This window comes from Tachypleus tridentatus, chromosome 12 (genome assembly GCF_004210375.1).
Source record: "Tachypleus tridentatus isolate NWPU-2018 chromosome 12, ASM421037v1, whole genome shotgun sequence".
Lineage (NCBI taxonomy): Eukaryota > Metazoa > Arthropoda > Merostomata > Xiphosura > Limulidae > Tachypleus > Tachypleus tridentatus.
Window position 1 is genome coordinate 3,072,271 of NC_134836.1, and position 16,043 is coordinate 3,088,313.

Here is a 16,043-nt window from a genome sequence, read left to right on the forward strand (position 1 = left end):
AATAAAGAACTATAGATATATAACGTCATGTGGGGCAAATTCTATAAAACAAAACCACAGAAACAGCTATCTGTACTACACTCATCAAGGTATCGAAACCCGGTTTTAAGTGTTATAAACATCCTGATTTACCGCTGAGCTATCGGAGGGGGGGGGGTATTACATTACGACTCCAGACCCAGCAATGGGTACTTTATAGAAATTCTGTTCGACTACACTCTCAATCAGTTGTTTCAATGTTTTACTAAAAGCATTACATCTATCATAAAATTACTATGTTTGAGGGGTATAGTTTCTGTATCTTTCCGATGAAGTAAAACAGATTTTGTAAAACTTAGAGTCACATTCGCTTTGCGATTAAAAGGTCGAATTTTTATTTGTTATAAATATTAATAAAATATCAAACATATCGTGACTTACATCAAAAATTTCGAAGCCAGCGATATCCAATACTCCGATAAAGTGCTGTCTTTTCTGCTTGGTGTCAAGGGTTTCGTTGACTTTCTTCACCAGCCACTTGAACAGTCTATCATATACAGCCTTAGCAATAGCACCAACGGAGTAAAAACACTAGAAAGAGAAAAATAAAATAACAACTAAAAAAAAGAAACGTCTTCATAAACTTTTGTAACCACAATAATTAACGCACTCTTTTTGCTTTATACGATAAGGAAATGTTTTTTCTTCGGGTACAAGATAATTATTTTTAATACGTTTAACAATTTTATAAAGTCATCACATACTATAATTTAATTTGGCTTCAAGTAGTGAAATATTATGTATTAATTGTTTTGTAAAATACAAAGTAGGTGATGAGACTGCATTTGTTTTAAACGGGTAGGTCTGAACATGGGAACCTACAGAAATATTTTCAGAGGAGGAGACAAAACATGTATGTTGGGGATCAGCTTTAACCGTGCACATCAACAGACTAAATTAATGTGTGTTTAAACGTAAATATACACACACACATTTATAGTTTTAATAAGAATTACAAAGATATTTAATTCAACTACGATGTTAAGTTACATCATAATACGTGAAAATTTTTTGTGAAATGTAAGAGGGGACGCAAATGCTCTTACTTACGGGTGCCCATGGCTCTGACCATGGTCAATGCTATAAAGTAAAAACAGATCTTACCTGGTCTTTATTTCTGCCCTGGGTGACCAGCTCGTTCCCAACCTTGATCTTGGGCTTTAAAAAGTTCTTGTACAGGTCAGCAGGGTTTACGCCCAATAGATGACTAATACGCTCACCTTCTTCAGTCCCATCGGCCTCAGCTTGCTCTTCTCGAGGTCTCTGCTTAAACTTCATCTCACCCATATGCATTACGGAACCAACAATCTTATAGATGTTATCTTTCTCGTCATCGTTAAAGCCCAATACATCGAAGGCGTTCTGCATGTAAACAGATAAATGCATAGAGATTGGGTATTATTTCCCTATTTTACACAGAGATTGGGTATTATTACCCTATTTTACACAGAGATTGGGTATTATTACCCTATTTTACACAGAGATTGGGTATTATTACCCTATTTCACAGTTATTAACTGTTATAAAAGTAAGACGATATCTTTAATTTTCTGTTATTTACTCCACATTTAAGGGCAAATTAAGCGAATAAACGGTTAAGAATTTAATATCAACTTACATTCAGACACATAACCTGAAGGATTTATGTGTTTAAAATACCTGCTTCTGTAGTAAATCAAAAATTCAACAGACACTTTAAAAAAGAAAATTTTTCAATTTCAACATTTTAAATAACAATATTACGAGTAAAAACACAAAAGCCGACATTTTGTGGCAGAATGAAAGATAAAATATTTGTTATCAGTTACATCCGATTAATTTTAGTATCACAGTTACCACCATCGCGGACACTAGCCCTAATGATGGTAAATGAGATACTGAAACTAATCAGCTGTAACTGATATTAGAAAAGTAACGATATAACTTTTCACTTTACTAAAAAATGTTGGTTTTGTATTTTTTATTATTAATGTAGTACCACAATATGCTTGAAAAATTATACTAAAAACTAAACTTAAAAATTTACACTTTTAGCGTTTACGATCAATCTGACTCTATAACTGCTATATTTGCGAAACTCACATCAGTAAATCGCATTTCATCTGCGTCATCCACACCATCGATTTCTACCTTTCCTTGGGACACAAAGTGGTAATCGTAGATATCATCAGAGAGAAGAAGAGTTTCTATAATTAAAGATATAACAGATTACCAACAGGCAGATTATTTATGACGTTAGATGCTACAGAAATAATAAATAATTATATTTTAGTTATAAAAAAGCAAATTGTGAACGAATGCGACAAGCAATATCTGTTGTGAATTGGGCAGATGAGTTACTTGGAGACACTGATCAGATGTGAAAAGTTTTAAAGATAAATTTTTTCAACATTTAGGGTAAACACAGTTCTTATAGAAAGAAAAGGGTAGCTGCAAGTAAAAAACCAGGTTGGTTCTCAAACAATATGAGAGATAAAATTAAAGAACATAATACATTTAAAAAAATTAAATGATGTAATAGAAAACTTGAAAGATTATAGAACATCAAGAAGGTTGGTGAAACAGGAAATTTTGGCATCATTAAATATGTCTGACGAAAGGTTGGCGAAAAATATACAAATTAAGAGTAAGGATTTTTAAAAATACATTAAGGGTAAACAAAATGTTAGAATGGAGGTAAAATCCTTGAAAGATAATAAAGAACGGCTAGTATCTGATGATTATGAAAATGGCCGAGTTATTAAATCTTGATTTTTCTACAATTTTCACGAATGAAGATTTAAACAGTATTCCACATCTTGAACAGTTGATAGATGGAAATGAGATCGAACAAGGAAACTGTTCTAATTCCGTGTTGGTTAAGAAAAAATCGGGAAATTAAAAAAAACGATAAGTCTCCTGAGCCATATTATATTTCCTTAAGGGTTTTAAAAGCAATTAAAGATCGGATATGTAAGCTACTGACTACTATTTTTTGTCAGTCTTTGAACATTGGACAAGTACCAGAGGATTGAAAGTAATAAAAGTTGTTCTAGTAATTATAGATCATCAATCTCACATCAATTGTGGGAAAAGCTCTTTAAGAGTGTTAAAAGATACTTTGCAAAATCATTTAACAAAGTCTTAAATTTGATTGGATAGTCAACATCGTTTCACTAAGAGAAAATCTTCCCTTACAAATCTTTTGACATTCGTTGAAAACGTTACTGCTTATGTAAATGAGAGCAAGGATCTAGATTTGGTGTATCTGGATTTTCAGAAAGCATATGACAAAGTGCCACATAAAAGGTTTATAAAAATTGTCACTGTAGGTGTGTAGGTTAAATTAGCAAATTGGATAAAAGAGTGGCTGGATGGGAAAAAACGGATAGTTGTTGCAAATGGAATCCAGTCAAACTGGATTAATGTCACAATTGGAGTATCTCAGGGATCAGTCTTAGGTCCATTGTCCTTTTTGATTTACATCAGTGACACAGATAAAAGAACAGTTAATAAATTACTTAAATTTGCAGATGATATTAAGATCTTGGGTGTCGCCAGCTGTAAAGAGAATGCTGCTGCTTTACAAAAGGATTTAGATAATTTATTGTGTTGGGCAAATAAATGAGGGACGGGTTTTGATTATAATAAGTGCAAGATAATGTACGTGGGTTAGCATAATTTAAATTATGAGTATACTTTGAATGGGTATAACATTAACACTGTTATAAAAGAAAGGAATCTTGGTGTATTAGTTGATCAGTTTCTAAAGCTATCCAAGCAGCGTGCTGTTCCTAGAGGTAGGGCAAATAGGATTTTAGCATGCATCTGCAGAACTACTGGACACAAGTCAAAAGAGGTTATAATTTCATTGCATAGGCCACGTTTGGAATATTGTGTTCAGTCTTGGGTTCCGTATCTTAAGAAAGACATTGAATTGTTGGAAAAGATTCAGAGAAGGGTTACTAGACTGGTGTCTGGGATGGAGGGGTTGTCATATGAGGAGAAGCTGAAATTTTTCAAATTGTTTTCTCTTGAAAAAAAGAATTAGGAGGGGGCCTGATTGAGGTGTTTAAGATTGTAAAGGGAATTGATTGTATTGATGCATCATTTTTTTTTTCATTCTTAACAGTGAGAATGTTAGGACTAGGTTACACAAGTATAAAGTTTGGCAGGGAAGGAGTCTTCTTCAACTAAGAGAGTTTTATTTTTCTAACAGGGTAGTTGGTCTTTAGAAATACGTTGCTTTCAGATGTTGCAGAAGCAGTAAATTTAAACTGGTTTAAGGAAAAACTTGATAAATACATGAATAATAAGGGCTAGCTTTAAGGTTGTTTTTTTAAAAAAATTAATTTAGAGTGTAGAACAGCCAAGATGGATCAATAGGCCTCATGTTTTCTCAAGACGTTATGTTGTTTCAAGCTCAAACTGTATAAGTAAACAAAAAATTAGAATTTAATGATCTATAAAAGAAAAGTCTGTAAAACATATTACTGTGATAGCCTTCGGACACACAGTACAACTTGTGGGGTGTAATGGTTAAATACATTCTAAAATATATCATCATTGAAACTGCTAATAAGAAACAGAGAAATGCTGCACAAGGGCTATTAAGCAAAACAATGAAGGTGATCGCCTAAGCATTAAACCATTTTAGACTAAAGAAAAGTGAATAAATCACGCTTGACTCAACCATATCACTTTAAACAGCAAAGCGTGAAATTATAGTATCTCTTTACTATTAAACTCAATAAGAAAATAATATCTCGCTCACATGTAACTAGAAATTCAACTATGTTCTTTAATATTAGATGTAAGAGAGAGCAACTGATTTTATAAATACTAACCTCTCATATTAGGAATACCATTTGACATGAGCTGATAGAAGATATGGTACGAACGCTCGGCAGGTTGCTGAGAAATCACACGAGCCTTTTCGAGCAGATCTATTGATAACAAAATCGAATCACTCTTATCGTCAACACATATATCTCTGATAACCTCTGACGACTGAATATGTAAATGAACATATCCAATGTAATCTTGCGTCTAGCTACATGAACATATGTAACTTACAGTTATTTATTCATGTTGTCTGCAATTTCATATTCTAATTTATTATACAATAATCTATGATTATTATATATATATATATATATAAATATTTAGGCTAGTAAACTACGATTATTATATCCTAATTTAAAGAATTAAAATATAACAATCGCTTAATAAATTGGATACTTGAGGGTAATCTATGATTTTGGACTTTATTCTTTGTGTTTAATGTTATCTTTATATCTTAATTATTCATGTACGTGATTTTTATAACCCATCTCTATATGATGTAATCTACGATTATTATATCTTAATTATTTATGCATATAATATACGATTATTATACTTTTATATGAACTATGTTACTATAACAAGTTTTTATACGTGTAATCTATAATATAATAGTTTAAGTATACTTCGATATAACTAATTATCTTAATTCTTCAGATATGTAGCTCCTATTCTTAAGAGTAATTTATAAAACTAATTTTTCACAAAAGAAATCATCACTTACATGTTTCAATATCTGCTCCAGCCAATTTGCCCATACCACCGAAATGAATTCGAATGAACTTACCCTGAGTCACAATAAAAATGAAAACATTTTTTTACACAAGTCCAAACACTTGGTTTAAAAAATGTTTAAATAAATTGCTATTTCAAAACAAGCGGGCTTAATTTACTTATAATTCTTCTAGTAAAATAAATCGCAACGTTTTAGTTACTTGCTTGTTTTTAAACACAAAGTTACACAATGGTTATCGGTGTTGTGCCAACCACGAGTATCAAACAACTGGTTTTTAACATTATACGCCCTAAAACTTATCGCTTATTTGCTGAAAAAAAAAACGATTTGTTTGTTTGTTTCGGAATTTTGCACAAAACTACTCGAGGGCTATCTTTGCTAGTCGTCCCTAGTTTAGCAGTGTAAGACTAGAGGAAAGGCAGCTAGTCAACCGCCAACTCTTAGGCTACTCTTTTACCAACGAATAGTAGGATTGACCGTCACATTACAATGCCCCCCCGGCTGAAAGGGCGAGCATATTTGGCGAGACGGGGATGTGAACCCGCGACCCTCGGATTACGAGTCGCACGCCTTAACACGCTTGGCCATGCCAGGCCAAAAATAAACGAAGTGAAAATATAAAAAAATGACGAACCTATTGTCTGTATGTAGAAATTAATTTTATTCCTTTGCTGCTTCATGTGGTTTTTTCAACCAACATATAACAACACATAATCTCAGAATTTTCTCATTTGTTGTTGATTAGTTATATACTATTAGATCAACAAAACCTAACATAAAGGAAGAGATGAGATGTCATTTGACATTCTGAACTTACAGTAAAAGACAGCTTAAAAGATTGCTCAAAGACAGTTCAAAATAAAAATTAATTTTATATTTTACAGAAGTATTTATTTATTCGTTTGTTTATACGTTACATTGTAGGTAACTGATATGCTATTTCGCTTTAACGCAATGAGGACTGGCAAACAAAATCATGAAAAGTAATAATCAATCCCATAAACCACCTTAAAGACAATGTCACATTTATAGGGCATTTATAAGTCGTATTAACTTTCCATTTAATGACATTCAGTTCACAAAAGAGCTTAAACTTCATTATAATAACAATATATCTAATAACTTTATTGACAATCAATAGGCAAACTGTTTGTTATGAAAATCTTTAAAATGTATTTGAATTACACGTAAAATAAGTAAGATGAGTTCAGGTTTGGATACTTTGTCTCAGTAGTTCATAGAACTTTTTGTCATCACCAATTGCATGAAACGTGACCACATGGGGAAAGCTAGTGCGTATACTCGTGCAGCATAATGTTAACGTTCAATGTATACTAATGACATAAGAAGTGTGAAAAACAAAGATACTTACGAAACGTGAAGAATTGTCATTACGCACGGTTTTAGCGTTACCAAAAGATTCTAGTACAGGGTTGGTTTGGACGACCTGATCTTCTAAGTTGCCCTGAAAATAGAGGGATGACTAGTAAGCTTTGGAAATTTGCCTGACAAGAAAGTTCAGTATTGCTGTTGGCCACGCTTTGTAAGTATACGATTAAATGTTAAGTATGGCGACACAATACAACTATTAATCTTGAACTACTTCTACGTTATTTGGCACCTAAGGATGTAAGTTGATTTTATTAAATGAAACTGGATCTAGAGTCCATCTTTAAACCTACTTAAAAAAATATTACATGTTTAACGACTGAAATCAGGCCATGCCGTTGTGCTGAGAGATGTGGTTTCTAAGTAGCATGCTTCCGCATGGTGACGGTACTGATTTTACAGCGTTAGCTTAGGCCATTAAAGTGAATGTTTATTGCGCCAAGTAATTTTCAGTGTACTCACATAAGCTCCAGAAATTCGGTTAAGATTTAATGTTTAGAATATCAGTTCATACTAAAAAAAAAAAAATGTTATGTTTGCGATCATTTCGAAACAGCATTTAGTTATTCGTTTTTTATAGAAACGAAAATCACTCTTTACTTCTTCAGTTTTATTAAATTCCAGCCACGTTCTAAAGTAAATTTTCTAATTCACAAGTTAAAACCTACAATATTCAAAAAAACTTCAAACTACAATATTTTAACTACCTATAAAGATTAGTTGTTTAGATTTAATATCTATACACTGCTGGCCACAATCTAAAAGCCAATGAACATAAAGAAAAAATATGCATTCTGCGTTGTTAGACTCAACCATTTATTTGAGTAGAGCCCCGAAAGATGAAAATAAGAAAAGGGAAAATAAAAATAAAAAACTTTTTTAGCAGTTAATAGGGAAAATGTGAACACTATGAAATTAGTCTAAATACTAGCTGGTCAAAAGTTTAAGACCATACCAAAAATAAGTCCTAAACAGCAGGGGCGTAGATTTTTCTACACCCGATGAGGGGAATGATTTTTGCAACCACTTATGTTGACTGTTCAATTTGCAAATTGGTAATCTCTTATTACGTGAACCTGAAAGCTGTAAACATGCAGTCACAGAGTAATCTTGTTGCCACGATACTTCAAGGTTTCCATGTAGGTTTGTATAAGTGAGATGTTGTGAACAGTTTTCAAAATGTTAATAGAATAAAGACAAATATGTCACAAATTAACTGCCACATGAATTTATTTCTGCACACTGCACAGTATAAAAGATGACCATTATACTTGACAAGGTTACTAATAACTTTCATTGCATGAATTACGTCTTCAAATATTAATAAAATTAGTAATTACCTTTGATAAGTTTATATCTACTGAAAAACTGTTCATGTTGTTTGATAAAAATAATTAAAATGTCTTTGCGAAGTCTTAAAAATTACACATCAATACAATGTAGCACATAATTATTCATACTTTTCATTGAAGTAAGATTCATTTAGTCCTCTAGTCTACATGTTCCCAAACGTAGACCTCCTTTGTGATGATCTGTTTATGAATTCTTTCATAAGCTCTTCTATATTTATCTTGTCGACCTCATCATTGTAAGTGTGACAAACTGCCACATGGTTCAGGCGGCACTGAGACATAGTTGACCTCAACCACGTCTTCAACCGTCTTAATGCAGTAAAGCTGCGTTCACCTTCGCAGCTGGAAACTGGACATACAAGCAAAATTTTCATGAGAAGAAACACTTCACTAAACATCTGCTGGCTTGTTTCATGCACTTTACAGTAAGCATCCTTCGCACCTTTCAGAGATACTGCTTTTGTTGTTCCTTTGAACATGGACAACTGAAACTCGAGCCGTTGTGCAGAGATTTTTGGATAGAAGTTTATAACCGAGTTGTCAATCTTGCCAGATGTGATCATGTTCTCAAGTGCCAGATATTGGCTCAAGTCATTGTTGTCTGCATTGAATCTAGTGGTCAGATGTTCTATGACTGTGTCCACAAATTCAAAATATTAATTCTGTAGTAATCTCTAGCTGTTGCAGAATGGTGTGCTGAGCCATCACCTGTGATCCTTCTTGGGGGTCTGCGAATGCGTGGTAGTTCAATAGGCACCAGATCAAGGGAAGTAACCTTTTTCTCAGCTTCATCAAATATCTTGTTGTAATTTTCCTCTGTTCGCAATACCCGCAATTGCTCAACTGTCATTGCAGATATTTCAATCATGTCAGATACTGTTGCTGATTTTGCTTGGAATGCACGGTTTAGTTCCTCTAATGCAGCTAATGGATGCTGAGCCATCAACAATCCTAAAACTGTCTTTCATTTCTCAAATCTGTCCAGTAGACCTCGTACTTTCACCGCTACATATGATTTTTCATTTGCTAATTCAGACAAAGAATCAACAATGACACTCTAGTGATTATTAGCACATGTAATTGCAGATAGGCGGCACAACCAGCGTGTTGGACACAGTGGGCGGATGTATTTAACATCATCATTGTGGCTGTCTGACGATAACAAGATTGTCTTGTATTTGCCTGACCTCTGAAGCAAGACATCAAGTTCATGTATCCACTTGATAAAATCTCGAACACATTTACAAGCTTCAGTTGCATGTTGCATTATTAAATTAGTCTTGTGTGCTCCGCAATGAAAAAACAAAGCTGACAGTTGCTTCTCTTTTATTTTTGCCTTGCATCCACTGTATGCACCACTCATGTTAGCGGTTCCATCATAAGTTTGTGCTCTTAATCCTGACAGTGGTAAATTGAGTCTAGTCAGTACATCAAGTATAGTCAAGGATATTGTTTCACCAGTTGTATTGGAAACACTGTACAAACCAAAAAATGTCTCATGGACGTCAAGGTTCTCATCTACGTATCGTACACATATTGCTTCCTGTTCGGCACCTGTAACATCTTGAGTGACATCAACCATTAATGCAAAGAATAATAATAATGCATTATTTTGCTGCACTTCGTGTGCTATGTTCCTCAGTATTTGATGGATGAACATCTCCATTATTTCATTCTGAGCCTGGGGTGATGTGAATGTGGTTTTCTTTGACAAGTAGGCCGTCAACTCAGGATCTTCCTCTTCCAGGAGCTTTATTAACTACAGGAAGTTCCACTCCGTATCAGTATGTCCACGTAATGCTAAACCTTGACGCAGTAAGGAAGGTAAACTTCTGTATATTTTGGCTAGACTTCTTTTGCATTCTTCCTGCTGCTTCTTTTTTCCATCATATAGCTGGACAGTCACTGTAGTTACATCAAGTGAACCTTCTGGAGATATAGCGAATATAGCTGAGAGGAGGATTGGTGTTCGTTGAATTTCTATTTTGCCTTTTTCCAGTTACAAAAACCGGTGAATAAGAAGGTATACTCCATTGGCCTCTCCAAATTCCCTGTAAAAAGGCCTCTATTTTCCGTCTTGGGACAATGAAAACATATGATTTTTGAGTCTGATTGTCGAAGTGCAGCCATGGGAACTCATCAAACCACTTGCCCTGAAAGTTGATATTTTGAGATTTTGCTTTCTGTCGTGGTATTAGTTGTGCGTCTGGATGATATAGCTTTCACACTGTGTCTATGGAGTGTCAGATTTTTCATTACTGCACAAACTTGTTTCACAACTATCTGGTGGTTCATGATGTGCAATAGTTGCGCAAGCATTTTCAGACTCGTCCTCTGATGAACATGGTATTTCCCCTGTATGGCAAGTTTTTATTCCTTTGCTTGAGGTTGTTGGATTATCTGCACCTGCATTGTCACTTGTAGTGCCAGTAACTGGCTTGTAGAACTGTTAATATCGTAAAGTTTCAGACGCTTGCTTGTCATAATTGGAATTTGTTTCCCAGATGACTCAACAGGGTAAAATACAATCTTTATTGAAAAACTCTAACGTGCAACGAACGAAGATAGAACAAAATGGAAGTAAGACTGAACTGTACAATGTATTTAAGTCGAACGTGCGAACCTCACATTGACTACCGAGCCGACAGACCGCCTGGGCATTGATGGGACAATAGTGTGTGCTAGTTACAACACAAGTACTTGCAAGTTTCTCGAAAAATACTTAAACAATCGCAAATATATTATATTCCTGTTAAAGCTCATCAAAAGGCAAACACTGTGATATAATGTCTATAAGTACGTCTGTTAAATAAAAACACCTAAACAAAAACTAGCAATACAATTCGAGTAGAGGCTTCAGGCCGTTGAAATCGCTCCTTTTGTGTTCTAGTTATACAAGAAAATACAATACTTTTACTATCTATGATAAGAGAATATATTGTTCTTTTACCATAAAGCACCAGCACTTTATTAGAGGGCGGTGATAGTCTGAAATTTCATGGATTAATGAGAGCCACAAACACATTTTTTGAATCTCGCACAATGATTCTCGAAGGCTATCTGTGCTAGCCGTCCCTAATTTAGCAGTGTAAGACCAGAGGGAAGGCAGCTAGTCATTACCACCAACTGCCAACTCTTGGGCTACTCTTTTACCAACGAATAGTGGGATTGACAGTCACATTGTAACGCCCCGACGGCTGAAAGGGCGAGCATGTTTGGCGCGACGGAAATGCGAACCTGCGACCCTCAGATTACGAGTCGCACGACTTAACACGCTTGGCCATGCTGGGACTAACACAGGTCTAATGAGCACTGTTGTAAAATCAAGGCTCAGACTAAAGGGAGCGGATGGGGTGATGTAGGGCACGTCTGGATCCGAGCGGCTCGAACCTGTTGTTAATTGTAAACTAAACGTACTAAACGTCAGCGGCTTCGGCAGCTAAGGAGAGTAAGGCATTCGACAATAAAACCGGCTAGACATGCATAAGAACAAATGGCGTAGGAAAACCGCACAATATACACATAAGATTGATGCAGCTACAAGCTACAAATGGCCTGCCAGATCTAGATCACAGGAGTTTACGTTTGGGAGTAATATTTTCGAATTTCATGCTCTGTTCAATCTGTTGTGATGAAAATTTTACTTAATCTTACACTACGTACAAGACGTAGGTAGATTCTGTGATAGTGCTTGCAAGCCTTGCATTTACACTTAGGCCTACTGACTGATACTTACGAACTATCGCTTAGATCGAAAAGCTTAGAAGCACGCCTATATTAAAGATGTACAGTTCGGCTATTGAAAAAGCCTACATCTAGGCTTAATTATGTAATTAGACTGGTCAGAACACTAAAATCATAAGAACAAACACACAATTTGTAAGCCTGTGATGCAATAAAACAATTTAACAGACCAAACTGTAAGGGGGGATGATTGTATGCACCATACCCCCACCTAAAATGAAGGGGGAGATGTATACCCCCATCCCCCAGGATCTACACCCCTGCTAAACAGGGTAGGAAATGGCGAACAAGAGGTCTCAGTAGTGAGTTGCACGGCCGTCATTGCGAATAACTGCAAACATTCGCTTTGGCATGGTTGATATAAGCGTTTGCAGAAGGCTGGCTGGAATGTTATTCCAAGTGGTGAAAATGGCTTCTCGAAGATCATGCACTGTTTGGAATTGACGTCCATTTCTATAGACTTTTCTTGCCGTCCATCCCCAAACATTTTAAAATGGGGTTCAGTTCGGGCAAACACGCTGGATGGTCCAAAAAAATAACGTTATTCGCCATGAAAAAGTCCTTTGTCCTGTGGGCATTGTGGATTACAGCGTTGTCCTGCTGAAAGATCTAGTCATTTCCGCACAAGCGAGGGCCTTCAGTCAATAAGGATGCTCTCTCCAACATGCCAATGTAGCCAGCTGCTTTTCGACGCCCCTGTATAACCTGAAGCTCCATTGTTCCATGGAAGGAGAAAGCACCCCAGATCATGATGGAACCTCCTCCACTGTGTCGTGTAGAAAATGTCTCCGTGCCAATAACGTTGGAAGCCATCTGGATCATCGAGGTTAATTTTTTTCTCATCAGAAAACAAAACCTACTTCCATTTTTCTACGTCCCATGTTTGGTGCTTTTCAGCAAAGTGTAACCGAGCTGTATCGTGGTTTGAAAGGAGGCGTGGCCTTTGGAGATGTTTACGGTTATTAAAGCCTTTCTCTTGTAGATGCCGTCTTATTGTTCTTGAGCTGAATTCTGCGTCCATAAGGGCTTTAATCTGGTTCGACGATCGGGTGGTGTCTTACCGGGCAATCCGTCGAATCCTCCTTATCAACGCCGGCGAATTTTTCTTGGGCTGACCACTTGAAATTCTCGTTGCGTATCCCTCACGGTCTTTTGAGTAATTTGCAACACCAGTTTTACTACGCCCAATCTCACCAGCGACGGCACGTTGAGAGAGACCTTGCTTTTGCAGCTCGACAATTCTGCCACGTTCAAACTCTGTCAGTTTTTTAGCCTTTGCCATGGTTTTACCCAATATAACACAGGAGATATCAGTGGGAGATGTTGACAACGCTAATGCTTGAACACAAATGACTAAATTTCGTTACGTGTTTATTGATTGACACTTCGTTTCAGTATGGTCTTAAACTTTTGACCAGCTAGTATTTAGGCTAATTTCATAGGCATTTTCTCTATTAAATGCTAAAAAAGTTTTTCATTTTTATTTTCCCTTTTCGTATTTTCATCTTTCGAGCTCTACTCAAATATGTGGTTGAGACTAACAACGCAATGTGCATATTTTTTCTTTGTGTTCATTGGCCTTAAGATTTTGGCCAGCAGTGTATATATAAACTCATGCTTTTAAAAGTCCAACAAATTAGTAACACTTCGCAGTCACCTAATTACTGATAATAGACGGTTAAGATGTTAGTGATGATTAGAAAACAAATACCACTGACGTTGGTATAGTGAATGAAATTAGAATGTTAGTTACATACAATTTGTTCAGAATAAAAATAACCACGAAGAAAACCCAGTCACAGATAATGGTAAAACGGGATATTTTATGAGGATGTATTAAACAATAATTATTCCTATTAAGTAGTAATTTACAATTAACTTAAAGCTAGAGTCATATTCTGACGTGCTGTAACAGTTGCTGTTACTCAGAAAATAACGCCACCGTGTAAAATCTGAATTTGTTATTCGGGAAGTTTGTTTTTTTCTTCATTATGTTATGAAGGCAAAGGTACGTGGGATATTTCAAGATAGATGTGTAACATGAGCACAACAGGGGCAATCGTGGGCCCTAAACTTGTGTGTATCGGGCAAGATTTCAAGCTGTTACCTTCTTAGAAGTTTTCTGTTGATCCTCCTTTTTGGTGCTGGCGCCGACGTTTGCGAAATAAGCAATTACTTTCTTCGTGTTCTCAGTCTTGCCGGCACCGGACTCACCACTGTTTTTGAAAGGTAAATACCAACGTTAAGATGTTAATTTCACAGTGGTGTGGAGAGGCTTGTAAAAGGTCGAGGAAGATGGAAGCAAACTTCAGGATTTTTTTTATGAGTCAGGAAGTCAAGACGCGGTAAACTTTTAAACAGCGAAACGTGAATTTCAGACATTGGAGGAGGAGAAAAGAGGTCGAAGGTGTACCTGACCCTCCTGCGTCCAACAAAATCGGACATAAAATCCGGTACCACGGACGGGACATTGGAAGACTGGGTTTAAGGGATCTGTGGGCTCTGATGACCAATTTTAAACAACAGAAGAATTGGGATGGGATTCTTGGGTGTATTTTCATTTATATTATCCAGATTAAAACAAATGAATAATTTGAGATTTCAAAAGCAGGCTTCAATAAACAACTAAGTTTGATACAAATCTCAAACTAAGGTGCAGATAAGCACACTCAGATTAACCATTTGTTTAAATATTACTATACCAAAAGATGTCTTGATAAAGTTCTGAAACGTTTCTCCTAAACTCTTGTATTCCTAATTCACTTTAAATTATGTAGAAATGATTCAATGTGTCTGCATTACGAGGTTTAAAAACAAACAAGTGTTTGTGCTTAGATTTATATTTGTAGTTTAATCAAAGAAACAGAAGCATACATACATATATATACAGTGATCGATGTAAATTATGACTGAGCTTGACATTACTTTTAAAATAAAGCTATCATAAAAATATCAAATAATAAATTCATTTGTATTGAGAAACGATTACAATATCCGTATGAAAGAAACCAAACGATAACACAGTTAATGTTCTCTAGGAATAGTTACAGATTTTTGGAAGTTGTGAGTGAATGATACATACGGCGTGATAATAATAGCCTTAATTAGGTATGTTAAAAACTACACTTTCGGAGGAAAAATGTTTTAAACCCTATATCTCTCACATTACAGAAATAGGGTATTAATGACTAATCTAGTGTACGATGTTACGTTTGTGTGTGTGTGTTCTTTCCAAGTTTACAATTTTTTTTAATGGAAGAAATGTACACCATTAAAATACTCTTTCTTTCAGTTTTTCAACTGTCCATATCACAAATACAAGTGAATTATTATTATTTTTATTAAGAAACAAACAATTTTAAGGTATATTTTTTTAGAAAAAGTACCAAATAAGATACTTACGTGATCAATAAGGACTGATCTTCTCGATCTGAAAAGAAAAAAAATATTAAAATAATCAGTTTAAATGTAGTTACTTGTAAGAACAATTAATAAACAAATTCACTGTTCCAAAAATTATTTAATTTCAAAGTCTAAGTTGAAGGGAGGTTTAGTTTGATCTACGCATGCTATTGGGTTCTACATGTTTTGGAGAATTCAACTCCTTATCACTTCACCTATCCAGTGTATAGGTTTTCCTCATAGTGAATACAAAGCACATTCACAGCAACCGTATGTTTGAAGAACAATTAATAATTAGAATGTTGTTTTTTTCTGCTTAAAGTTAAAGCACGTGACTGTAAATGATGATTAGAACCAGGCTAATTTGTAAAATAAAATCCTCATTGATAGATAAAGAAAATTATTTCATTTAACTTAAAACCATGTCTCTAGATTACATTTTAGAAGGAAAATTATTCAGAAAGTTTGGTATTCTTTAGATCTGTTACAGAGTGATGTGTTTCCATTTTGTGTATATGATAGTATCTTCAACATAAATCTAATATTTATCGTGATAT

General features: G+C 35.2%; 1 protein-coding gene across 4 annotated transcripts in view; it reads right to left on the bottom strand.

Annotated features, from left to right (window-relative positions):
* The window catches only part of LOC143235185 (myosin heavy chain, muscle-like), a 50,519-nt gene that overhangs the window by 26,379 nt on the left and 8,097 nt on the right, over window positions 1-16,043 (bottom strand). For all 4 annotated transcript variants that reach the window (XR_013018964.1, XR_013018965.1, XM_076473090.1 and 1 more), the window contains exons 5-12: window positions 15,487-15,514; window positions 14,192-14,300; window positions 6,972-7,064; window positions 5,588-5,651; window positions 4,866-4,964; window positions 2,122-2,225; window positions 1,144-1,401; window positions 421-570 (exon numbers count right to left, since the gene is read on the bottom strand). Coding sequence is in view for 2 of the 4 variants with exons in the window: in XM_076473090.1 (XP_076329205.1) it covers window positions 421-570; window positions 1,144-1,401; window positions 2,122-2,225; window positions 4,866-4,964; window positions 5,588-5,651; window positions 6,972-7,064; window positions 14,192-14,300; window positions 15,487-15,514 (905 nt within the window). In the remaining 2 variants the exon portion in view is untranslated. The remainder of the gene's footprint in view (window positions 1-420; window positions 571-1,143; window positions 1,402-2,121; window positions 2,226-4,865; window positions 4,965-5,587; window positions 5,652-6,971; window positions 7,065-14,191; window positions 14,301-15,486; window positions 15,515-16,043) is intronic.